Consider the following 27,478-nt stretch of genomic DNA (forward strand, 5'->3'; position numbering starts at 1 on the left):
CCAATGATATGTCAATTTCAAACAAAGTGAAAATTTACTGTCTATGGTTTGTTTCCGTCCATATTTCACTGGCCATTGGCCATTTTCATTATTGTTTTGGTGATTATAAATTCATACGCCTTATTAAATAATTGTATTTACGAAAGAAGTAAGTAGTATCCGTTGATTTCTTAAAGGATAATGCTTTAGCGAATGTTTAAAAAAGAAACAACTATAATTTTTACAAATCGTCATATAGAATGTTTACCATTTTTCATTTCATCTCCTAGCAATTAGCTTGTTAATAGTGGATTTTTTTTATGACAGAACCATAGAAAAAAAAAATTGTGCTCATTAAATTTTGTTTGCTCTACTGCTTTTTCATTTTAACTTTGAGAAAATAATGTATCTGTGTAGCAATTTTTACACACTAATTTTTCAATCATATTTATTATTTTAATTTTTAACCCTTACCTTGGTAGAATGAAAACATTTTTTTACACATTTGACGGTTGAAAAGACTTCAGAATCCCAGACAATTTTTTTTTTTGTTGTTTTAATCAAAGTTAATTTAAATTGTGATAATGCAGTTCATAATGTAAAATATGGTAAAGTACTTTTAGCTGAAAGCTGTTTTACTCGTGTTTCAGTTCACGAAAAAAAATTATATCACGTTTCCTATAGGATGCATTGCAAAAAAAAGGGTTGATCAAATAACTACAAATGAAGGTGCAGAGAAAAACCGTTTATTTTTATAATTAGCTAAGAAAAATATGCAAAGGTTTAATGTAGGTAATAGCATTAGAAGCAGATAATTAACATATGTATATTTTTTTCGGTATGCATTAAAAAAAAAAAAAAATCATATACATAAATCACTTAAATAAATTAAGGTATCATTATAAATGAGGGTATCAGACGCAAGCTTAGAAATCTCCATTGAAGGAGTTATTGAGATATTTGTGAAAAACTTTGAAAAAAGAATTGTGAGATTTCTAATTATGCTTCACTAACTCTATGGAGAATGCTAAGTTTGCAGTGTCAAGTATTATAATTGAGACCAGGCTTTGCAAGATTTAGAGACAGTTTTGAATTACAGTGCCCTATGCACCATAAGGTGCGGAAAGGGAATAATGATGATTTGAATTACGCTATTATTTAGGTAGGTAGGTAGGTTTTTATGTATAGTATATTTTGGCATCGATAACTAATTTTCCGTTTTTGGTGGAGATTTCTAAGTTTGCTTTTAATACCCTCAAATACATTATAAATAATACACTTTGTTACCAGTCACGAGTTTAATATTAGTTAGAACGCAACCAGTTTCAGGTATTCTGAATTACCCATCATCAGGTGTAAATATCAACCGAACTGAAGTGAACCTCCATTTAACTATTTTTAAAGGGCAACAAAGCGTCAGGTCTATTTACGGGTATGGAAATTGGATTTTATTATTTCAAAAACATCCTTTCTCGATTAGATAGATTCTTCTCATACTTTTCACCAGATTGTCGGAACCAAAAACTAAAATTAGTTTTAACAAGGTTGTGTCGCCGATATTTGTATATGTTACAATTTATTGCAACAGAGAGGGACAATATTTTTGATAAGGTAATATGGAAGTCTTGGCATTTACATGGCGTGTGACCTGTCATTGTAACATTCACCATTCTGCTTAGGTTTAAACATCCACATATCCCTAACTCCTCCACATATCCACCTGTTGACTTTTGTGAAGTCAAAGGGCGCTATTTAAATTATCCACAATAATAATAATAATAATCTCCTCATACCAGCACTTAAGCTGATTGGGAATATTTTCGACCAGTAAAATATGAAAAAAAAAATGTAAATAGGGGCTAGATTTCTTACTGTCCATGCGCTCTGTAGCTACAAGACGTGCTGTAATCTAGCTCCTATATATCATAATGACTTTTTAGCATGAACCCTTTACAAATTTACTAATATGCTCAATGTTTATTTTTGTAAATTTATTGATAATTTTAAGTTGCTAGAATTTCATTCGTCCATGCACTTTGTAGCTGCAAGACGATTAGTAATCTAGCTTCAATAGGTGAATTTTATCAATTATCAAATATCTAAATTAAGTAAATGGGGTCTAGAATTCCAACCGTCCATGCGCTCAGTAGCTGCAAGACTTGTTTGCAAGGTAAATTTGTTTTTTATTTTGATTTTTAAAATATCGCTTAAACTCTAAACTTCATTGTCAAATAAAATAAAACAAAAAAATGTAAAAAGGGGCTAGATTTATTACTGTCCTTGCGCACTGTAGCTGCAAGACGTGCTTTAATCTTGCTCCTATATATCATAATTTATTGTAATATGTATATCATAATTGGAGACGAGGAACCAGAATCCCAACCATCCATGCACTCTGTAGCTGCATGACGTGCTAGGATATTTATTTACTGTACAGCACCTTTGAGGTGATTTTCACAAAAATGACACTATATAAACTATCCAAATATACATAAAAGAGCTGAAACCTTTATTGTGTGGGTGAGATTCATCCAGCTGAACCATTTCACATACTAGGCAACGCTTGAAAATATATTTTTATCTTTTATTCTACTTATATCGGGTCAATGATAGGTCATATGCCCTGTAAATGCCTAGACTTCCATATTACCTTCTCAAAAAAGCATTTCCTGTCTGTTGCAACGAATTTAAACATATACAAATATCGTAACGTCAATGAACTCGGGTGTGAGAGCATTTTTTAATTGGCACTGAGTTATTGTGGTCGGATGTGCTGTACCCTTATTCATTGTCTCTGTACATGTTTATATTAACCCCTTGCACTGCAAAATTTAGTTACATTAAACCCATGCTCATCTTCGATTCATCAGCACGTTGGTAACATGTATGTGCACTATGAAATTTATGCATAAATATGTAGTAATTTAGTACATTACTCCATACCATTCCATCCTCTCAGACTGGTTCTGCAGGGAAACGGCGAAATGGTAGCAGGTACATATGTACGGCGGCCTCCGTAGTGTAGTGGTCAAGACGCTTGACTCACGCACGGAAGGTTCCGGGTTCGATTCCCGGTGAGAACACAAAAAATTAAAATGTGATTTTTCTCAAGCCTGGGTACTCTGTGATGTAATTCACCACTGTAATTGGGCCTCCTGGCCTGTTGTGGTGCAAAAAAAAAAAATTTAAAAAAATATGTACGTGATTGTAACGAGACATCTTCAAATTTGATCAACGTGCAAGAGTTTAATAATGTCAGCGTGTTTTCTTAGTTAGGATTTTTCCTGCTTATTTTTGTAATGTCAGTGCCAAAGAACCGGAAAGAATGAAAATGTTTATAGATGATGTGTCCAACGAAGCCGCAGGAGCGGGCAGCGAAGCCGACGGAGAGAATATTAATGGAAAGAGTTGTGAAATCGAAGCCGAGGAAGATGTTTCTATTTTCAACGATGATGTAAGACAACGGAAATATTCAAATGTACGAATATCTACCCGACATCCATCAAAAGCATCCTTAGGTCAACCGCAGCTAAAAAAAGGTGCGCAGATTCAGTTCAGTAATCACGCACGTGGGACTTATCTTTTTGTCTACATCAGTTTCACATTAACAAATTGCAACAGAGATGGAGAAAATTTTACAGAAGGGAATATGGAAGTTTAAGGATTTACAGGGCTTATGACCTGTCATTGGCTGGTTTAAGTGGCCACTTTACACACTGTGTAACATTCACCATGTTTGAACATCCATATTTCTTAAATTCTTCCATCTGTTGATTTTAGTGAAGTTAAAGAGCTGAAACCTTTATTGTTGTGAAGAGATTCATCTGATCGAATTATTTCACATACTAGGCAATGCCTGAAAACAATTTTCCAATTTTTAAACTTCTTCTTGGACCAGTTGGTTTTATTACAATATTTTGAGTTTGTCCAAATGTTTGCAGACAAAAGACTGGTTTTCACCCCCAGGGAGTCATTAAGACATGGCATGACATATTCCACATTCCCTTCTCTAAAATGTTCTCCATCTCTGTTGTAATTTGTTAATCTGAATGACTCCCTAGGGGGTGAAATCCAGTCTTGTCAGCAAGTATTTGGACAAACTCAAAATATTGTATAAGCTTTACAGTTCGATTCTGTATATTATAATAATAAAATTTAAATTACATTTGACAAATACTTGATTTTAACCAAGTGCTTTTACTGCGATAGAAAGATATTTTTACAGAAACAGACAAATTTTGTCATATTTCCTTCTAAAATTTAAAAAATCTTTGTTAAGATGTCTTTCTTTTACATTTTTTTATATAGGTAACCCACGTTCATCGTTGAGTTCGAATTCGTTGAATAGTCACCTTTTCAACTTGTTTACTTTGTCAAATATATATGTATATACAGGGTGTTCTTTAAACCCCGTCACATCCGAAACCATGATGATCAGTATGAGCAAGAAGACATATTGGCACATTAAAATATTTTTTTAGAACCAATAAAATTTAAAAAAATAAAATATTAAAAAAAGCAAATGGTTGCTTACTTCTGCAGGGGTGAAACGAGGAGGGGAGAGGGGGGAGTCTGATACTGCGCCGCGCTCCCCTCACTTCTCCCCTGCAGAAGTAAACAACCATTTGTTTTTTTAAATATTTTATTTTCAAAAATTTTCTTTGATCCATATTTTTTTTTTGATATGCTAATATGTCTTCTTGCCCATACTGATCATCGTGGTTTCGGATGTGACAGGGTTTAAAGAACACCCTGTATATAAATATAGACGGTATTGAGAAATTAGATGGAAAGCGATGGTAAATTGGAGTCTACATTGAGGTCGATTGTGTAGCAAAATGTGAAAATTAAATCAGATCTAATTACAGCAACAGCTGTTTTACAAACCAGAAGTATTATGACAAATGGAAAATTTATTAAGCCCCCTCTTAATTGTGAAATTTTGCTTATCGCGGTCATGTCGAGAACACATTCATCGTGATGAACAGGGGTTACCCGTTCTCTTACAGCCAGTAGTTTTTGTTCCATATTCAAAGACACGGTCCAGCGCTTAACATTTGTAGCAGGATCTGTTGACATTGCATACAACTGTAAAGAATTCGTCTTTGTTATTAAGCAGACATTAAAAAAATACAACAGAAAAAAAATCCATTTGAACCGGGTTGTGGTCCCGCGGTAGTATTGCGGACCAAACGTCCGAGGTTCAAATCTCACTCTGCTTCAACTTGGTTCACATTTTTCCAGCACAAGTTATTTACGACTTTTAGGAAATAGTCTGAGAATTTAAATATTTTAGTCAAAAATAAGAACTAATGTATTTCTCTAATCTCAAAACATTATTTCTTATAAATACATTTATTTTTATTGACGATAATTTGTATTTACACTGGTATTTAGCCACAAACTATTTGATGTGCCAACAGAATTGTTTTGCGAATATAATGAGGAAGTTCAGTGGTTTTATTTTTTTTTTTTATTTGTTAATAGACAAGCCAAATATATATTTTTTCAATTTTCATAAATCGTATTATCAGCGCTATGATTTTTGAAGTCTTGCATTTCTGAAATAACTCTGCGCGTGACGTCAGAGGTTCTCTTCCGCTTATTCTCTATCAGGGCCTCGATTGCAATGGGAAGTTAACAGAGTTATTTTCGACTGTCTATAAAGAAAAACCGATATTTGTATACGAAAATTAGTATATTTGCATGAACATTTAAAGTATCTTCGTCGGTAACCTATAATTTTACATGTTTAGAAGAAAGAATTGCATGCATATTCTGCTTTTCATACAGAAAACTTAATTTTACTTTGTAGATAAAATTGAAGATAAATGTTAACTTTCCATTGTAATCGGGGCCCAGTTCTGCCCATTGGTCTATTGAGGGCAAGCAAATCAGAAATCTTCCATAACTCTCTTATGATTGGTTGATTCATATGAATTAGTGACGTCGTTCAATTAGTTTTTATTAAAATATTTTTTTTGTATAAGGAAACTATGCCGTACAATTTAATGCTCCAATTTTGACTGCACGCAAGAAATTATTTATTGTATCCAATTCCCCGTAGGGCTGAAGTTCCTCATTGTTTGCTAACTATTTTTGTGAAATTTACTAAAGCACAGCAAATATTTGTTTGTTGGTACATTGAGAAGAATATAAACATTATTTGCTTTATTTCTCATTCGGGTACCCAAAGGAAACCGGATTAATAAAAAATAAAAAAAAACTTAAGTCACTCCAGATAGCTCCACAACTTCTTCTGTAGTCTGTCTTCAAATTACCAGGATGATATAACAAATTTTAATGACGTTTTTGTCGGTTCGGGCCGTCGATTGGTCATCAATTGATGTTTCACCTCTTAAAATAGGAAACTTAAACACTATAAGTTTTTCCCAAAGCATCATGTTTTTAGGCCGTTGTCAACATTTCAATAGTTTATGTGCCAGTTTTCTCGAGCAGGAAGCAGAAGTTCTCATCCGCCCTCTCTTTCATCCATGGCAAAAACGATGAGTACACAAATCAATTGTCTCAAAATATTCACATCGGCCAAATGGAACCTTTTCCTGCAATGACACTTAGGATTCTGACAGATAAAAGGTAGCTCTTCATGATTCTATCAGCAGAACCCCAAACTATGAAAACTACGCCCACACAATATTAGTCCGGTTTCTTTTGGGCACCCCCTTATACAAAATCGAATAAAATTTTAATAGAAAAAAATATTATTGCAACATATTATATTACTAGGGGAATATGTGTAATCTGTAATAATATTTATACTTCTCATAGCTGAATACAAACAATTCAAATAAATTTTAAAATAAATTAAAATAGATTCACAAAAAAAAAAATGATTTGAGAACAATAACCTGAAATTAGTTTACATGCATAAAAAATGGTGTTGGGAATTAACCAGACAATATGTAATTCTTGAAGGGAAGGCATGGGTGTTTTGTCGTTGCATTGTTATTGTTAATTATAAGCCATTTTCATTCCACCTTGGCATGGGTGCCGCCAATGACTACACATATAATTATTTTTTTGTATTATTCTGACATAAAAATATTTGACTAAATTTGTTCACGAAGCTAAGAACCGATCATCAAAACACTGCAATTAGTGTTGACATATGATTATTGTTTTCAACAATTTATTGCATATACATGTGCGTAAATATATTATTTATAGATGTGGAATGTGAATGTTATGTGTTATTTGCATAAAAATACAAAAATTGTAGTTTGTTATCGAAATATTGGGTTTATTATGGCGAAATAAGTATTTTTGGTATAAAAACATCAAAATTTATGGTTTATTTTATTTTATTGCTAATTAAAAAAAAATCAGGTTTATATATTATGTATTTACGCGGTGAGAAACATATGGAACAAAAGAAACATTGACATTGTAGTTTGAAGCTCAAGAGAATTGCAGCCCACTTGGAAAATCAAAACAAGATATTAATTTCAGAAGATTATTGGGTTTATTATAAAATATTAAAATCATCCATCCTTTAAAATATTATTTTACATGATGTTTAAAATATTCTGCATGAATCGTGCTATCTATAGCTGCGCTTATTGTTATTAATATAAATGATATCTTATATTATTTATTGATTATTTTATTATGTGCATGGAATATCATACATCTTGAAGAAAAGTGCAAGTTTTTAATAAAAAAATATTTTAAATGCTTTAAAATATGAAAATAATATATTTTTATTATTTAATTCACTTATTGATTTATTCAGTTTATAAATCTTTATTAAATTTCAATTATAAACATTCTTATTGTTAAATAAATAAATATCGTCCTTGCACCGCCAATTTATTATTTGTTAAGAGTGTTTTTAATTTCTCACAGTTTTGTTTCAACAAAGTGTACTGAAATGTTTTTTCAAAATATAATGACATATTTTTTCTTTTTGTTAACAATAAAAAAATCCGTCATCAAAAGTTACATTGTTTTATTGTGACCTGTTGACACTTCTGCCGTTTCTGGGTCACCATTTCGGAACTTGTCTAGTCCATCTACGGTCCGTGATTATGCCTATATGACCAGACCAGCTCCATTCCTGGTTGGCAACTTTATGAATCACATCGGCGGCCTTGGAATCTCATTCATCTGTGTATTAGTTATTCCGTCTCGTAATGAAATACCCAGCATTCTCCTTGCCATAGCCCTTTGTGTCATTAATAATTTGTGTAAATTCTTTTTCATGAATACAAAAACTTCACAACCTCGTCTGTTACAGAAATCATTCTATATTTAATATACAAATTTTATTAGTTAGTTCATTTTCTATAAAACTTTTTGCAAGTATGTGTGATATTTTTTGAATACCTAATACATTTTTTCTCATATATATATTTATAATTCTGCAAAGCTATATTTGTGTATTTAGTTTTTATTATTTTTTAATGAGGTATTTTTAAGGATCAGTTTGGTCTTAAAAATTTATATCCTAAATTAGTGACATGTATTAAACTCATCTGCTATAAATATACTATTAAAAGTATTTATTGCCGCAAAGAGATTTACAAAAAACTTTAAGTAAAATATTAAAAAGACTGACTATATGGGGAGATCAATGTTATCAGTTTTTTATTGATCAATAAAAACAAGTTAATTTATTTTGATATTTTAATATTACCCATTATCTCAAATGTATCATGTCCCAAAGACGAATATGGTCCGAAATGAAAAACCACACTGCATGACAAAATTTTACACATTCGCCCACTGGTGTATAATAAATAGACATGTTATTCATAAACTAGCTACATCTAATCACGTCTGATCATGATAAATGTCCGTTAGAAAATTAAGGCACGAAACCTATGAATTGAAATGTCATTTTCCTTGCGCTTGTAACCTATCTTTTAATTTTAGTTACAAATTAAAAACTATGGCAGTAAAAATTTAAGTTGACAAGCATTTAACATAATTTGGTATAAAATGCTTTGAATGCAAACAGTACCTGTTTTTTCTACACACATCAGAGTAGAAAAATGTTACAACAATAATAAATATCTTTATCAAGCACACTTCCATAAAAAATATTGAAATTTTTCCACTTAAAATAATTTCCTAGATATTACATACACACATTGGTTGATCTACACAAATTTTGCATGTCAAATAAAATTCGGAGTATTTCTTCATTTGGGAGTGTCTTTTGTGATGAATTTAAATTGTCCTTTTTTTTTTATAGGTATCAACACATTGATAAATATCATGTCCATTTTTGGAAAGAAGCAAGAAACTGAGTCCGCAATTAATCATAATGAGAGGTTAGAGTTTCTCGGTGATGCTGTGGTGGAATTTCTGTCTTCAATTCACTTGTTCCGGATGTTCCCATCCCTCGAGGAAGGTGGGCTGGCTACTTACCGCGCCGCCATTGTACAGAATCAACATTTAGCTGTGCTAGCCAAGGTAAATTTCTATATCTTGACATTATTTCAATGAAATAATATTTTTAATCCACAATGAAGTCTGCAACCCTGCGATCTATATTATATGGGTACTTCAATATTGTACAGTGCATCACAATCTGTCACCCAACACAATGCATTTTTTCCTTTGTATTTTATTCATGTTTATTATTTTGTTGTATCGTGTTTTTTAAATGTTTATATTAGTAAATTAATATTATTCATGTATTGTTGTCATTTTTTATTTGTGATCATCTAAGAATTTCAGCGAGTTAGCCTATATTTGGCAGGAATTTTGATTTTTTTCATAATCTGATTATTTTTACAATTTGTGTGAAACTTTGCCCAGCTTAAAGGGTACATACCCCGCTCTTAGCCAGGCAATTACATTTTAATGTTAATTTAAATTATAATTAATTAATTTAATTATTTTTTTTGATAGCAGTTTTTCACTGTTTTTACTTAGCATGTGTGTGATTTTTTGCACAAAAATGATTTGTTGTTAAATTTTTTGGAGAAAAACAAATAAAATTTCAAAGGGTTCTTTCATTCGTTATTAAGAGACTTAATCCTTCAAGACTCAAATTATTATTAAGAATTGTTTTTAAACCACTTATATATTATATTTTCCAAAAATTTGAAATGCACATTGCTAGGAACAAAAAAGTTCTTCAAAAGAAAGGAAAAAATGTTTTAAAATATGTAAAGTATATTGTATTTTATGTATGTTCTTTGTAAAGAATAACAATTGTTATTAAATAATGACTTATCATAGTTATTTTCTAGCTATTATAGGCAGACCTATTGGCGCAGGACAATTTTGTGTGTCCTTGTTGCATAATGTAGTTATTTAAAAAAATTGTAACTGATGTATTTAATGATAGAAATTTTCACTAAATAACTTACTGATACTTTTAGAAACTCGGGCTCGAACGTTATATGTTGTATGCCCATGGATCTGATCTCTGTCACGATCTTGAATTACGACATGCCATGGCCAACTGTTTTGAAGCTCTCATGGGGGCCCTATTTTTGGATGGTGGTATAGATGTAAGTATTAAATTAAAATAGTTAAAGGTATGCAGTGAATTTCATGTCTAAGTTACCAACGTTTCATAAGCTTGCGAAATGCAAATTTAACTATATTTATGTATCCTGCTTTACACTACTTCAGTCCTCTAGTTTTTATACTGTCTGTTACTTGCATTTGTATTAAGTATTATGTACTCAAATTGCAAATTCCAAGGTTTTTGTTATTCCATGAATATGTGATGCACATAATAAAAAATGGTACATATCAGAAAATTTTACAATTTTTCACATGATTTGGTTACTATTATACAACTCTTACAAGTACTCCTTTATGGGAGGGAATCCTGGCACCTTATCAGAACCAACACCAAACTTCCGAGTTTTCAGAGTAAGTGTTTGAGGAGAATATTACAAATAAGATGGTTCGATCTCATCATTACCAACATTTAAGTCCGAGAACGGACGCAGCAGCCTCCTATAATGAGCGTTTATATGCATATGTAAACACTTCATTTGTACAATATTTGAGTTTGTCCAAATGTTTGTAGACAAAAGACTGGATTTCACCCCCCCGAGAGTCATTAAGATTAACAAATTACAACAGGGATGGAGAATCCCTTAAATAAGGGAATATGGAAGTCTAGTCATTTACAGGGCTTATGACCTGTCATTAGCTGGTTTAAGTGGCCACTTTACACACTGTGTAACATTCACCATTTTACCATTTTGCCAGAAGAAATATGGATGTTCAAACATAGGCAAAATGGTAAATGTTACACAGTGTGTAAAGTGGCCGCTTAAACCAGCCAATGACAGGTCATAAGCCCTGTAAATGCCTAGACTTCCATTTTCCCTTATTTAAGGTATTCTCCATCCCTGTTGTAATTTGTTAATTTCATTTGCAAGTTATAATAACATGCAAATGAAATGACTAACGTATAGTTACTAATAAAATAGTTTTTTTCGCTATATTAAATAATTTTGCACCCCTTTGAAGTCCACAGCTATAAAGTGCTTTCTCTAAAAAAGTCAGTAAAAAATATCATATTGTAATTTTTTTTAGGTATTTCGGTTTGACAATGTGTAGAATTTTGCTGCCTTTTTAGGTGGCTGACCGAGCATTTGCTTTGGCACTGTGGGGAGATGATCCCGCCATGTTGGAGACTTGGAACAGAAATCGTTTGCACCTGTTACAAGAGCAGGAACCACTTGGAGATCGGCGGTGGATACCGCAATATCCTTTTCTCCAAAAACTTGCTGAATTTGAGAGCTCAATTGGTAAGAATTACAATATTGAAATACTTTGATCTGTTCCTCCTTACTTACATTCCTTCTCATCTCATTTTCCTCATTACGAAGAAATGTATATACTTGAATGTGCGCCACTTTTTTGTTATTTAGTTACTTTCTGCTTACCACATTTACCAGCATAGAGATCAAACATTGTAGTTGAAAATAAATAGAATTTTGAAGAAATTAATGTTGAAATATTAATAACTTTTAATCAAATTACAAATTTTCAACCAACTAACGTCTTTTACTATTTATATAAAGACTTGGCTTTTTCTGCCTGGATTGCATTAAATTAGAAAATTTGCTTCTAACGCAGAAAATAAAATAGTGATAAATTTGAGAATAATAAAACATAAATTAATTCAATATATTGAAATGAACCAACTTTTTTGGTATGTATCACTTTATTTTTTATAATTTAACAACCAACTAGTTTCGGAAAAATACTATGCCTTCTTCAGGTTAGTTATTTCTAAAAAGTAGTCTTAAAGTTATTTCATTGTCATAGTGTTCCACAAAGTTAGTGCTTCAAATATTACAAATAATTAATTAATTCTCTGTGCCCAGGCGGATAAAGAATACAGTTCTGTGTGTGGAATAGATGCAGAACCCTGGACAAGTGTTTTCAACTCGTAGATAAAGGTTTATAAACTACAATATTTCATTGTTCCTGGACTGGCACCTAAAGCGCAAGACTGATCATCTTACCTTCATGTAACAAAAATGATCAAGATATGCTATAATCGGTGTACCGCTGTAGTGTCCTATGCATCAGTAGGTGCGGAAAAGGAATGATGAATTAATTAAGAATACAAAATAGTGTGAGGAAATTTGTGGATATATCTTGCCGCTTAATGTTTTGACATTGTTTTTTTTATAGGTGTAGAGTTTAAGCACATTCGACTTTTGGCACGAGCATTCACAGATCGTTCAATGGGTTTTACCAATCTCACTCTCGGTTCGAATCAGAGGTTAGAATTTCTAGGAGACACTGTTCTGCAACTTATTTCCTCCGAATATCTCTACAAACATTTCCCAGAACATCACGAAGGACATCTATCAGTAAGCTAATATTGTTATTTAAAAATTTATTTTTGAAATTATTTGTTTCAGTAACCATAGTTGCGTCGCGATTACAATGGGAAGTTAACAGAGTCATCTCAAATCGAAAATTCTGTACGAAAATGTGTATAAAAAATTAAATATATTTGACAGAAACCTGCATTCCAACGCTGGAAGTCTTTGTGGGCATTTTTTTCTAAATTGTGGTCTCTTATTGATTTTAAGATGTATTTTTTTGCGCACCGAAAGATCTGGGTTTGACTCCTGCTGAGAACACAAAAAAATTATGTGATTTTTATCAACCCTGATTGTTCTGTGCTGTAATTCATCACTGTAATTGAGCCTCCTGACCTGTTGTGGTACAAAAAAATACATAGTTAAGTCAATTCTAAATGTCAAAATTTTATGCACAATGTTTAAAATATTTTTCTTATCATTTTAAAAATATTTTTCTTTCTAGCTATTGAGGAGTTCTTTAGTAAATAATAGAACGCAAGCAGTTGTGTGTGATGACCTAGCGATGTGTAAATTTGCAGTTTATCACAATCCAAAAGTTGAATTGAAAACTAAAGATAAGGCAGATTTGCTTGAAGCTTTCCTCGGTGCACTGTATATTGAAAAGGTATGGATACATTTTATTTTAAGCTATAAGTCGAATGGTCATGTAATAACAAAAAGTTTTTGAGAACATAATTTTACCAAAATATTTTTATAGGCTTTTTATTTATTTTGTTTTCTCAAGTACCTTATTATACTCGTATATGTAGTTTTAAATCATTGTATATTTTTGTTTTTTTTTAAAAGGGAAATATTTGCGTTCTTATTATTTAACCAAATATTTTAATTTTTGGGGCCATTTTCAACGAGTTATAAATAACTCACTATTGCAAAAATGGGAATCAAGTTAGGGTAAAGTGAGGTTCGAACCTCGGACCTCTGATTCGTGAGTCCGCAACACTAGCCACGGGACCACAACCCGACTGAATAATTAGTTTTTATACTGTTTTTCTCCTCATCTTAATATTTAAAAAAAAAAATATTTCTATGTAGGGCATTGTTTGTTAATTTTTATTTATTCTTTTCTGCCCTTTTGCAACAATTTAATTTAGAGCTAGCTTAAACAGTGAGTGTAAGATAAATAGAGTTCAAAGTATCAATAATGTTTATTTCGTCTAATGCATTTTTTTTATTAAAAGCGTATAATAAAGATATTAATAAAACTTTCATCTAATTTGTATTAAGTTTTTGATTCCGCTGTTTTTCAGAACCTGGAATATTGCCTCACGTTCTGTTCAGTTTGCTTATTCCCTAGGCTGCGAGAATTTATTATGAACCAAGAATGGAATGATCCTAAATCCAAACTGCAGCAATGTTGTCTCACTCTTCGTACAATGGACGGAAGAGAGCCCGACATACCTATTTACAAGTAAATATAATAAACTATCAGTTCTTCATTGCTTTGTAAATTAAAAAAATAACCTGTTACCGTTGATTTTATGCGTAATATTATGTAAATTATTTTACACAAATTTTGACATTTTGTGTCACTCAAAATTGACCATAAAACACATAAATAATATTAATAATTGTGAGATTTTATTATAACTACATATGTATTTAGTTTTTGTAAAATCACTAAAATATACTTTTCCGGTTTCAGAAAATGACTGTCCCTTTGTCAAGGCTTAAAAATAAACTAACACTAAATATTTTTTGAATCTTACCAAATTATAACTTCATTTTTAGTCTGTAGGAAACCATTTTTTTCATAATTTTTCCGGGAACATATTTCTCCTGAATAAGATACTAAAGAATATGTCGGACGCCGACAAATGCGGCTCCTAAAGCCGCATGTGCCCCTTTGTTGGTTAGGTGTGGCTCACAATTTCTCTTGATAAAAATATAGATACTTTCTTTCCCCATTATACTGATATTTTTGCAAGTTTTCCTTGCTTAATGTTGTAAGTATATTTTCAAAAATATTATGTACAATTAACCCCATTTAAAAAAATATATCGCCATTTTTCAATAATGTTTGTGGAATCACCCAGAGTATTCCTGTGGCAGAATTAAGATTTAAATAGAACATTAAATAAATAAGAATGTGACTATGGTATGGCCCTTTATACACATGAAAATCCAGAATGTGGCTCTCATTGCTCTCATGTATATGTAATAAATAATAAGCTTGGATCAAAACATTATTGAAATTTTTCAGGGTGATTGAGTGTGTGGGTCCCACAAACACGAGAGTGTATACTGTAGCTGTTTATTTTCGTGGAGAGCGGCTGGCGTCCGCGAGAGGGCATTATATCCAAGAGGCAGAAATGAACGCTGCAAAGGATGCCCTGGCCAACTCGCAAAGTATGTAATTTATGTTTTACAAAATAATTATGTATTTTATTCTGACCTTTATTCATAATATACAAGTATTTACTTCCCGGATGATCAAAGTTGTATTTTTTTTAGTGCTGTGCTGCAGTTTAATTTTTGTTACTGATTTAACCCTTGAAATTAATCCCTTTGCCTATTTTGCAAAGAATGTGCCCAAAATCTCAAGCATTTTTTAACAAAATAACTATAGTTTATATACATAAACAACATCACATCATTATCTTGAAATTTGCAAATAAAAATATTCACAAAAAAATATTCAACATAAACTTGTTTGTGAAAACATTGAGGCTCATTAAAATATGTAGTTCATTTTTGGTTTATTCATTCACTATAACATTTGAAATTTCAGTAATATTCAGCGTAATAATTATATTCATTGCTATGCTACGAGGAGAGGTGAATGTTTCAAACTCCCAAAAGCAAGAATCAAGGCAACTCAAAACAATCTATATCATAAAGGACTAAAGATGATTAATGAGTTGCTGAAAGAGATTCTAGATGCTAGGTCTATCGCATCATTTTGTGGGTTTTGTTAAAAACAAACATCTATATAGGTATATAGACTGTCATCATAGGTAGATAGAGTCTGAATTAAAAACAATTTTTAAAATAAAAAGTATTATATTTGTTAATGAATTACTAGTTCACAAATTACAACAGGGACGGAGAATACCTAAAAGAAGGGATATGGAAGTCTAGGCATTTACAGGGCTTGTGACCTGTCATTGGCTGGTTTAAGTAGCCACTTTACTAGTTGAATTACTAGTTGTTTTATTTTTTGTACAACTATCGGAATAAATACATTGCATGTAATTCTAATATCTTTTTAGTAAATCCAAATCAGATTCGGTGGATTCTGTACTAACATTTGTTTACTTATGATCATTATTTTGATCAATTTTTAAAATAAATTTACACAAATAAAAGTTATAAAACGTATTGTGTAATACACATTTTCAATTTATGTGTAGGATAGAATTGATGATGTTTTATTTACATTTATACAGAGCGGTTACAGCTCTAGTAATAGTTTTTCTTTCTTTACCAGATCTGTTCCCACAGTTGGATCATCAGAAGCGCGTCATTACCAAAAGTATGATGCATCAAAAGCGCAAGAACCAGAACTCGAAACACAGATCAAAGATGCAAGGAACTAAAGAAGGATCACCGAGCAGGAGTGAAAACGTCGATAAAAGATCTAAAAAGAAAAGAGCTGATAGTGACGACAGAAAATCTAAAAGTTTACGTATGTCTCATGACAGGAGGCAGGAAAAACTCCCACGAGCTTACCAATTAGGGAAACGCGACTCTGATTCCGATAGTTTAAGTGAAGCCTATGTTTCTGACGTCAGCGCTCACGGTGTAGTCTCTTCACGAGACAGTGATACAGATGTGCCAGATCAACGTAAAGAAGCACGAAGGATATCCAATCCAAAAGAAACTTCTCCGACATCTAACTCCGGTGAAAAAGATGAACAAGCAGAGAAATATGATGAATAACAATAAAAATAAAATCTTTGCTAGTCACGAAGATAAAAAAATATAATGTAATTGAATAATGGATGAACTTTTATATATTTTAAATTGAATAGAAATCAATTGATATACAATTATGAAACTAACCCTATGAATAATGTTATGGTTAAAAAAAAGTAAAACATTGAGCTGTACTTTTCAAAGAAAAACCCTTTGGATCTGAGATCTCTAAATGTCACCATGATTCATATTATGTTGATTGTGTAATTAACTATAATGATGCTAACATAATAACACGGCATATTTCGATTCAGACAGATTTTCAGCAGGGAAAATAATCCTTTTAGGTGAATAGTGGAAAATCACAGTTTGAAAAAAAAAGTCCAAAATTTTATCAAAATAGTGCGATGGCGCACATAGTTTTAACATAAATAAGATAGTAAAAATAAAATATGTTTTTGAGATATGCCATGTTATAATATAATTGACGATTTGCAGCTAATATTAAGCCGTTTATAATATTACGAATTATGTAACACGAAACTAAATCATGATTTTTCCTAGTTGGACACATCTCAATAGAGATAAAGTTGCTTGAAATGAATTTAAAATATGAAATTTTAAAACTTGTATGACTTATTCTAGTGCAATATTTTTTATCAACTTTGTTATAATCATTACCATTTTTGATACCTTCCAATAATATTTATTTACACATTCATTATTTATTTTATACTTCGCTTTGGTTAATCCAATGCTGTTTTAAACTTTATCCCATTTCAAAACTATCTATACTAAAAGTATCTTCATCATTGTTCAATTCAATTCACCGCATTGGCAATCATTTGTAATATGCCTCTACATGGAAGCAAGATGAACAGTTTTACATTTACTTAAATACACCTCGTCGTGTAGTGGGTAGCGCATTCGCTTACCATTGTTGAGGTGCCGGGTTCCATTCCTGGCAGGGTGGTGTGAAATGTTTATTTCCTTGTTCCTGGACTGGCGCCTGAAGTGTAGGTCTGATCACCTTTCCTTCATCTAACATATGATTGAAATACGCTACATTTGATTTACCAATGCAGTGTGCCCTATGCACTGAAAAAAAGGATGATGATTTAAATATATTATTGAAACATTTACTATCGGTATTCAACAAATATTTTTTTACATTTCTAAATATATTACTACATATTATTTCATTTCTTCTGGCATCTCTTCATATAATCAAATTCCTTTGTACGACAATTTTGAGACATTGTTTTTTTAATTCCTTTATATGCTTAGTATTTTGGTTTTTGTTGTATTTCTAAAAAAAATAATGGCTTTTCATACATCTTACAAATATTTTTGTAGTACCCTTGTAACAATTTGCATTTTATTTTATTCGCAATGTCAAATTTGTTTGACCTCAATTGACATAATATATTAAAGATCAACTATCATACTATGCACTAAGCAACGTCAATGATTTTCTATACAATTGCATAATTAATTAATTTTTTTTACATTTTACCCTCTTAGTAATAAATTTGCGACCCGCTTATGGAGACATCCTTTTGCTCTATTACAAAGAACAGAAACATGGCAAATATTTGGTTTAACAACAAACGTGTAACAGATGGTTCTTTGCTGCGCTTGCAATTCTCGACCTAAGCACCTACGGCCCGTTGTTTTATTTATTTATTTACGAACGTTATAAGTCCATTTAACAATGGCAAATACATTTCTTTATAATATCTACAGGTACAATTGAAATTAAATACAAGTAAAGAAAATTAAAGCTAGGACAAAAATGAAATAATAATGACTATCTCAAGACAAGATCTGGTCTATCTTAGTGATTGTTTAAATCTAGAAAGACTTACACCAAAAAAGTCCAGATCTTGTCTCGAGTTTATAATGCAACACAATCGGGACATTAGAGCATTGTTTACTGTAAACTGTAACTAACTTCGTGATTGATAATCCTAGAATGGTTTTTGGTCCATATTGGCGGCTCTATAAAGCGGGTCGCGAATTATTACTCTAAGATTTTACGGCTTTAGAAGTATCAAATAATTCATTAAAAAAATTGTGATATTCCGATATTCAGGTATTGTATCCGATACAGAGTAAAATATCCTTAAATATTTTTATATGTGATGCAATTGTGATAAAATGATCTATAAAACTAAAATGAAATGCATAATAAATCCTTTCCATTTTTCAAATGAGTTTTATTCATGGTTGTGTAGAAAATGCCCTTTGTGTTGAATGAATATTTGTAGATAAAAATTACCAGGAGTTTTCTTATAAGGGTTGGGTGTTTGATTAAAATGAAAATTATCCCTTGCATACTAAAATTAGAGTTTATTGTAAACTAAATCGCTTAAATATATCATTTACTTAAATATTAAATTGAAATAATTATGCAAGACAATACTGATAATGAGGTTATAGCTGCACACAAAATATTGACTTTATGAAATGGAATTGTGTTTAAAACATAATGTAAATGCATCATCAACCAATAGTGATCGGGAGAAGTCTGTTCAGTGGCTTTTTTTATTTGTTAATGAACTATTACTAAGCTAAAAAAAAAAATATATATATTATCAGCGCCATGATTTATTTTAAATTTTGTATTTTTGAGATTACTCCGTGTGTGATGCCTCAAGATCTCTTCCCTTCCTTCTCGGTCAATTCTGCCGATTTGTCAGTTGACTTACCGTAAACCAGAAATTCATTTCAACTCTCTTATTATCGGTTGAAGAAACAGTGAAGTCGTTTAAAATAGTTCATTTTTATTAAAATATTTTTTATTATTTTTTTCATACATTTTCAAAAAACTTAGCTGTATAATTTAATGCTCTAACTTTGACCGCATGTAAGAAAACTTTTTTGTATCCAATTTTCCATAGGGTTGAACTTCCTCATTATTACATAGTTATTGTCATACAGCAAAAACTTCTTCTCTTTTTTACTTTCCCAGCGCGGAGTTGAAGCCATTGTTGTTGATTAGGAACATACATTTCTGCCGGCATTATCTCACCACAATCTTCTGGATTATCCGCATCTGCTATTGTAAACAGAGTTAATGAGGAATAAATTTTACAGCAAAGAAGTAGAAATTGACTCTAAGCATATTGACAACAGAGAAATTTAAAAAATATATTTAAGTGACATGTAACAAAGAAAAAAAAAATATCACTACAGATAAGAAACTTAAATAAATTATATATACAATTAAAATATACTACTAAATATTTTGTCTTTATGACCTTTTGACATTTAGAGCATTTTATTATTGAACTGGAATTTTCTAGAAAGCGCTCAAAATTATTTTTAAATATATCATTAAAATTTAAATTAGAATGATATAATTTATATTACATAATAAGAATTAATCATACTATCGCAAGTCACAAAAACCAATATGTAAATCAATCAACTGCCAAATGATCCCAATAAAAAACCATATTCATATCAATATAAAATTCCACAGTGAAACATGAAAAATGAGAAATTATGTAAATATTTATGTATTTCTCATAAATAATAATAATTTTATAAAATTACCTTAATTTAATCAAAGTGACGACTTGTGTTAATTGATTAAAAAATAAATTACAATGAACTTCTGCGGAGAAATTTTGCTACTGTTAGGTATTATAATTCTATAGAATAATAATTAAATTTTAATTCCAGTAGAATGGGTGAATAAAAACTGAATGACAACAATAACGTAGTTAAAAAATGTTTTTAAAACATAGAAAAAGAAAAATAAACTATGTAACCAAAAGAAAAGGGGTTGTGGTCCTGTGGCTAGTGTCTCGGGCTCACGGACCAAAGGTCCGCGGTTCGAATCCCACTCTACCCCAACTCAATTCTATTTTCTAATAGTGAGTTATTTACAACTCGTTGAAAATGGCCCTCAAAATTAAATATTTGGGTAAATCATAAGAACGCAAATATTCCTTTTTATAAAAATAAATAATAATAATATGGTAAAAAGAACGTTGATTCCTACAATCATAATAACAAAAAGAAAGCCGTCAAAAATCAATTAAAATTCCATGTTTTACAATACCCCACCTTGTTGCACCGTGACTCTTTGATTAGGCTGAGTGACATCATGCATGGATATTGATTCTCCGGGAGAGTGAAGAAGTAACCGCCCCACACCTTCACACCGCCTGCAAATAAAAATAAATGATAATTTTAAAAGATGAGGTATATCCAAAAACTATGTTCCGTTAAAAAAAATCATTGTGAAAAAATCTTTAGACCTTAGACTTTTTTCTACATACTCCCACTATTTTGTAGGCACTTGTCACAGCGAGGCACAAGCTTTTGTATTCCTTCTTCATAAAAGGGTGCCGCCCTTTTCATAAAAGTTCATTTTTTTCATCGTCATGTCCATTACCACAACCTACATTGAACTGTCTCACCTTCCATCAAATCACTTATCACATTTTCTCAGTACACCTCACAGATCTGTTGATGAATGTGGACTGGTTTAATGTTCTTCATATTACAGATTGAAAACATTCAAAACGAGATACAGACTTTATCTCACAAGTGGCGGAATTTTCAATTTTATTCGGCATTTCAAACAAGCACCACGAAGTGTACACAAAAGTTAGCTAACTCATAATACGGTCAACTCCTTGATGGGTCAGCAGAGTAAGCACCATGCATGCACGAAACTGTGATCGCAGTGTTGCAATGGCAATAAATACTAATGGAACTTACTCTCTACTACACTTTATTATCTATCCTATCAAAAAATATGTGGATCCAATCCTTTGATCTATATGTATGACCTACCGTAAAACTTCATTATTAAGTAGTTGTCTTCTGGTTAATTCAGATACAACTTGACATTTTGATATCCAAACTCTAACAGCGTCAAAGTCCACAAGGAGTTGCTCAGCAGCTGCATGGCTAAAATGACAATATTTTAACTGATAATACAAAGAAGACCGTCTCATAAGACTGAACAACCTGGGTCATTATCACAGTTCCCAAAATCCTCCATTAAAAAATACTTTAAAAAATCAAGACCATTGAAATATTTCTTTTAAATTACAATAATATTATTACAATTAAATATCACTATAATTAGAATGCAGTTCCACCAAGAAACGTCAGAAGAAAAACTGGATCTATTGTTATAAATAATTTAAATAAAATCAATCTATTTATTTTAAAAATAAGATGGATTGACTACTTTTTTATGAATTCAAGAATATTGCAATAATTATCCATTATTATTTTAGTATATAAAAATTCATTATTATCACAAAATTAATTTTAATAAAACGATTCACTGCTTAGATCATAACCTTAGTATTCATTTTAATAAAAAAAAAAATTTCAAATAACATCCATTCAAAATGATAGGTATGTATAATATCATCACCCTAGCTTGTAAACCTCGTAAGTCCACAAGTGGCCAAATATGGTAATTTGACATTTTCTCTTAGGACTTCAAATAATCTATGTGTGTAAAAACTTGTATATTCGTATTGTTTCCATTATTAAAATATATACATGGAAAAAAAACTTAGCAACCATTCACTACTGGAGTAAACAATGTTTTTACTCTCCCCTGAAAAAAAAATAGGTTCAGGACTTATGAGTTTTCCAAGTTAGGCCGACAATATTGTAAAATTAAGGGAAAATACTGTAATTATTATCTACCTGAATTTAACTTTGTACACATAGATGTGATTTAACCATGATTCGCACATAATTTTCAATATCATATTGACTATCAGTTTGTCACTTGTAGCTTTGACCACTGGTAAGAGGACACGATCTGAAAAAAATACCTTTTTTAAATAATGAGGAACTTCAGCCCTGCGGGAAATTGGATACAAAAAAATATTTCTTATGAGCGGTAAAATTAGAGCAATAAATTGTACGGCAAAGTAAAAACGATTTACTTTGAACGACAGTCACTAGTTCATATAAATCAACCAATAATAAGAGCGTTGTGGAAGATTTACTGTATCATACCGTCAATGGACCAATTGGCAGAACTAACCGAGAAGAAGGGGAAGAGAACTTGAGACGTCACACGCAGATTAATTTCAGAAATAAAAAAAATTGAAAAATCATAGCACTGATACGTAAAAATTAAAAAAATAATTTAGGTTTAGTTAAAGAGTCTTTTAACAAACAAAAAAAACCGCTCAACTTATCATTTTGGCAAAATTATAAAATTTTGTTACACGGTGCCATTTTATTTTTAAAATTATACAATTAACATTGTGTGTAGTGTGTATATACTTTATTTACCTAAATAATTATGCACATATTGTGAATGCTCGATATCTAAAGGCTGTTTGATATTCTGCCACGAAGCATTTGAAGGAAATATCATGGTAAGATGTGCGAGGCTCGTTGTGGCACAGATAGAAGCCAGCACTTGAACACATTCATCTGGAGCTTTCTGAAACCGTCAACACAGTTAGATTTTTGTAATAATTTTGTGATTCTATTCAATATTGAAGAAAATTGTATGACTCAGCCCACCTTAAGTTTTTCAATATTTATTTTTATTTCAGAGACTAATTTCTCTCTCATTTTAGCACAGACATGTTCATGGACTCCAAGTTTTCCTAAAAAATAAATAACAAAGAGTATTCACACTTTTAAGGTATTAAATAACAATGGTTATTTTTTAAGCATGTTATCAGGAATTTATAAAGTTAACCATTAATTAAAAAACAAATTAATACTGAATTGTTACCCGTGTCAATAACTTGTGTGTGATCGGCAAACCTGAGGTTTGATAACTGTTCCAGACACATCTGAATATCATTGTGCATTATTCGAAAGAAACATTCCATTTCCCAAGCATTAGCTAATCTTCTAGTTTCTGCCAAACTCCATAAACGACAGGTGTGAACAGAATGATCTATTAAAAAACAAACGATTTAGTAAAACTAATTACTTTAAACTACCATCTCCAAGTACCAATAACTATTTCAGAGTTTACTTTTAAAAAAAATATTTTGGAATAACCAGTGACCAGTTTTATTGCTTTTGCGACATTTTCGAGACTAGTATCTTTATTATAAAATTGAATGTATTATTCAATTACTATTATTTTTATAATTATATTTTATTCTATCTTTACTGTTTTGTATGTATACTTTTAATTTTATAATAAAGATATCAGTCTTAAAGATGTCGCAAACGTGATGAAACCAGTCACCGGTTGTTCCAAATTTGTGGAGTATCATTTGTCTTCTATTTCTAGAATAAATTACAATGAATTTTCACAACAAACTGGAAATGTCCCTCTATTACTAAATTTTTTTTTTTCAATATTGTTTGAAGTCTTTATAATAAATCAAATAGGTTTTATACAGCAGATAACATTAATTAATAAAGAACCCAGTTTTAAATTGTTTATAATTTATTGTTATTTTTTTAAACCTAATCTATGCAGAGTGGGTATTTGTTCAACGATCGGTAATTCATCAACAGGTGCCCCCATAATATAATCGCAGGTAACTTCACACTGGTTACTCAACATGACAAGATCGTGGAGCATTTCACAAAAATTAGCTCCCAGTAGAGAACACTGTAAAGAAGAAAAAAAAATTTTTGGTCAGTGTATTATATGGAGTTAAAACTATTATAAGTAAATTGTGAATTCACAGAATTTACCTCTGTTACTGATGGAGTTCCAAAATGATCGCTTTTAATTGGAGTAGGATCTAAACTTTTCCCAAAACACAACCTGAAATTCATACAGAGTTATTTTATTTTTAAAAACAATTTTGACATTTAAGCTGTGCTGTGATGTCAAGAATAATTTTATAGAAATACTAAATTTCTAAACAGCAATTAATATAAAATGTAATATCTAGTAAATAGTTAAGACCACAGCTTTTCCAACATTTTTAAAGATTGAAGACCTTAATTTTTTTTATGTGTTTTTGTTTATTCTTCCAACAATAATACAAAGATAGGATTACCTGAATAATTTGTCCCACGACGTAGAAGTCACGTGGCAGCCTAAAGCATCAGCTAAACTTTGCAAAGCGACTAACATCAATTGAGGGACATCTGAATATAAAATAATGAAATCTCAATATTTTTTTATAACAAAATAATGTTTTAAAATACAGTAATGTACACTAAGAAAATACATTTTCCAATGCAATAACAGGGAAAAGACAAGCTTTAATACCATAAAAAGGTTTTTTAAACTACATTTCAGGAATGTATTTCCAGCTTATAAATAACTAGGTAGGTTCCAAAGATACATTTAAAACTTACCATTTTTGTTGAGAGATAATAGCCATTCTCTCAAATGTTGACTTGAATGAGGAGATCTAAAATTAGAAATACATTTTTAGATCATTGCAACAAAATCAAATAATATTTCAATATTGTGTAGGTATGTACAGTGTGTTAGAATGTTTAATAACCCCATGTTAATGACATGTGTACCATGTGTGTCAGTGAACCAAGTAAACATACAATTTTTGCTAGTGTTAGCATCCACATTTAAATTGTTTATATGAAAACTTTTTGATACGCACACATAAGAAAAGTTTATTACAGATTTTAATGAACTGTACAATATTTTAATCAAAAATTGCTATAAATCTTACTTATTCAAAATAAATACTAAATTCAATGTAAATATATATAAGAGATTATTACGCAATATTTCAGGATACATATATGTGCATTATTTTTTAATTGCCAAATAAAGTAAATAGCTACAAAAAATATAAACACCATAATTATATTTAATGAAAATTTTCAATCATGGCTTATTTCAGTGGGTGTTTTTAACAAAACTGCAAAGATTATTATTTTGATGTTGGGATTCAAAACATTTTTTTAGGAAAACAAATCAGGGCAGGTTTAGATTCTTAAAATTTGTTACCTTGACGCTAGAGGGCTCGCTCCCCACCAAAGTACAACATGCTCCAAATAGCTGCCAACATCTCCCCAGAGTATATTTTGATAATATTCCATTACATGAACTGCTAGACGGTTACTTAGACAAATTTCCCCTATTAAAAATAGATGATATTTATAAATATCATAATAATATACCTCCGAAGAAACTAATTATCTATAGATCTACTCAATTAAAACATGTCAATCATATCAAAGTGTCTACTTACAAGTTTTGAGTTGAACAAAAATTATAATGCAATAATCAGTAAGAGTTTTTAAATTAATTTTTAAAAATCCTTTTAAAATGTTTATCACACATGATTAGTTATTATTTACTTTTGATATTTTTTATCATTTTCAATGTTATTTTTTACAGATGCTTTTTTTATTTTTACTAATACTTTCTATTTACGTCGGTACACTTTTGAAAAAAATCCCTGTTGTTAATTGCATTTTATATTGTAAGTTGTTGTTCAGTGCTATGATTATAATAAATAATTTACATAATAATGTAAAAGGTTCTTTGAGCCGTAAATAAATAATAAACACAAGAATGAAATAATTATCACCAATAAAATTCAGTCGTATACATAAACAATGCTGTGTAACCTTCTTTTGATTTCTTGACACCATCACTCCCAAAAATTGTTGGAGATATTTGCAAAGCCGAATCCAAGACAACTTCGACATAAACTTCTTCTCGCTGTATTAAGTCATGCAGTGTGGAAACTCCTGTGTTGGAAAATAAGATTATGTAGCTACATATACAGCATTTTTTTGTCAGCTCATTTTTCTATCACACAAAGAGTATTTTATTCCATTGTTAGGCGGGCAGTGTAACAAAGAAATATAATAAAAGTGCATTTAGAAACAAGATGCATATAGATAGATAATTTTGACTCCATCTCGTTAAGGTGAGAGTCTTGTGTAGAAGAAGAGATCATAATATTAGATGAAATTGGAATTTTGTGAGGCATCGTGATTTTGGAGAGTTGAATTGGAAATGGTTTTGGCAGCGTTGTACGGTTTTTGGGTGGGGGGTTTCAATAATTGAAGTAATAAGAACGATTAATTGCGTGAGTAGATATGATAAATTATCAGATGTTGCAGAACCGGCTTATTTATTAGCGGTCTGAAGAGCACAACCATCGGGAGAATTAGTATATGGTAAAAATGAAAAGGACTTTAATTTATCGAGAGTTGTTTTACTAATGTTAGGAAGAAACAATGACCTTAGAGAGGATTCTTTAAAAACTGTCTTATTATAAGACGAAGATTGTGGATGAGGAATTTTTTGTTGGGTATTGCTGAATTGTGAAGAAGAGGAAGACTATGCAACATCAGCGTGTAATTTTCCTTTGCTAAATGTGGATTTAGCAGCTTCACTATAAGAAATATTTTGCTTGGTCATTTTTCATTTTGATGATATTTTGTCTAAGGTATTTTGGACAGATTCTGTTTGTAGCTAAATGATTTCCTGAACAGTTGACACACATGGTATTTTGAATTTTAAATTTGCAAGTCTCTCCCAGATGCTCCAATCCACACTTGAAACATCTAGGTTTGGACCTACAAATTGTCTTGGCGTGTCTATATCTACGACATGAAAAACAAAGAATTATTAGGTAAATGTATTGTTCAACATCAATTTCCGAATAAAAAGCGAATATTTTCTTTGGTAGAATCTGCCCTTAGAAGGTTAGAACCACTGTTTGGATGGGTACCCATGAAAAAATTTGATCGACAGGCGAAGTCACCTTTCTTGATAGTTTGCAAGATTTTATAATTTTTCCAGAACATTTTTTTAGACAAAAATACAGAAAGGTCCACTGTCTCTCTCTGTTTATTTGTTAATGATAATAATATCTACTGAATCTGAAGAT

At 30.9% G+C, this 27,478-nt stretch overlaps 2 protein-coding genes across 5 annotated transcripts in view; one reads left to right on the plus strand and one right to left on the minus strand.

Moving 5' to 3' along the window:
- The window catches only part of drosha (ribonuclease 3 drosha), a 37,087-nt gene extending 18,198 nt beyond the window's left edge, over positions 1-18,889 (plus strand). The window contains exons 11-19 of one of the 2 annotated variants that reach the window (XM_088241101.1): positions 3,321-3,518; positions 9,197-9,417; positions 10,335-10,466; positions 11,555-11,726; positions 12,622-12,803; positions 13,264-13,425; positions 14,069-14,229; positions 15,022-15,167; positions 16,249-18,889. In XM_088241101.1, coding sequence (XP_088097227.1) covers positions 3,321-3,518; positions 9,197-9,417; positions 10,335-10,466; positions 11,555-11,726; positions 12,622-12,803; positions 13,264-13,425; positions 14,069-14,229; positions 15,022-15,167; positions 16,249-16,700 — 1,826 coding nt within the window. In that variant the 3' untranslated portion in view covers positions 16,701-18,889. The remainder of the gene's footprint in view (positions 1-3,320; positions 3,519-9,196; positions 9,418-10,334; positions 10,467-11,554; positions 11,727-12,621; positions 12,804-13,263; positions 13,426-14,068; positions 14,230-15,021; positions 15,168-16,248) is intronic. The other variant, XM_088241102.1, reaches the window with a different exon arrangement.
- LOC148271657 (coiled-coil domain-containing protein 142) lies at positions 17,705-27,381 on the minus strand. Of its 3 annotated transcripts, none has more exons than XM_088241104.1 (13): positions 26,205-27,381; positions 25,579-25,708; positions 24,960-25,015; positions 24,656-24,746; positions 24,345-24,417; positions 24,111-24,258; positions 23,419-23,586; positions 23,202-23,287; positions 22,965-23,118; positions 22,365-22,482; positions 21,489-21,605; positions 20,754-20,854; positions 17,705-19,734 (listed from the first exon to the last, which is right to left on the minus strand). In XM_088241104.1, exons 2-13 carry the CDS (start codon positions 25,668-25,670, stop codon positions 19,598-19,600), a joined length of 1,341 nt encoding a protein of 446 aa, XP_088097230.1. In that variant the 5' UTR covers positions 25,671-25,708; positions 26,205-27,381; the 3' UTR covers positions 17,705-19,597. The 3 variants fall into 3 exon arrangements, with proteins under 3 accessions (XP_088097230.1, XP_088097229.1, XP_088097231.1); XM_088241103.1 differs by having other exon boundaries at positions 17,705-19,737; XM_088241105.1 differs by lacking the exons at positions 17,705-19,734; positions 20,754-20,854 and adding an exon at positions 20,985-21,155.
- Positions 27,382-27,478: the final 97 nt, after the last annotated feature.

Source organism: Micrasema longulum, unplaced genomic scaffold (genome assembly GCF_059751315.1).
Source record: "Micrasema longulum isolate JH-2025_06_02 unplaced genomic scaffold, ASM5975131v1 h1tg002747l, whole genome shotgun sequence".
Taxonomy (NCBI): Eukaryota; Metazoa; Arthropoda; class Insecta; order Trichoptera; family Brachycentridae; genus Micrasema; species Micrasema longulum.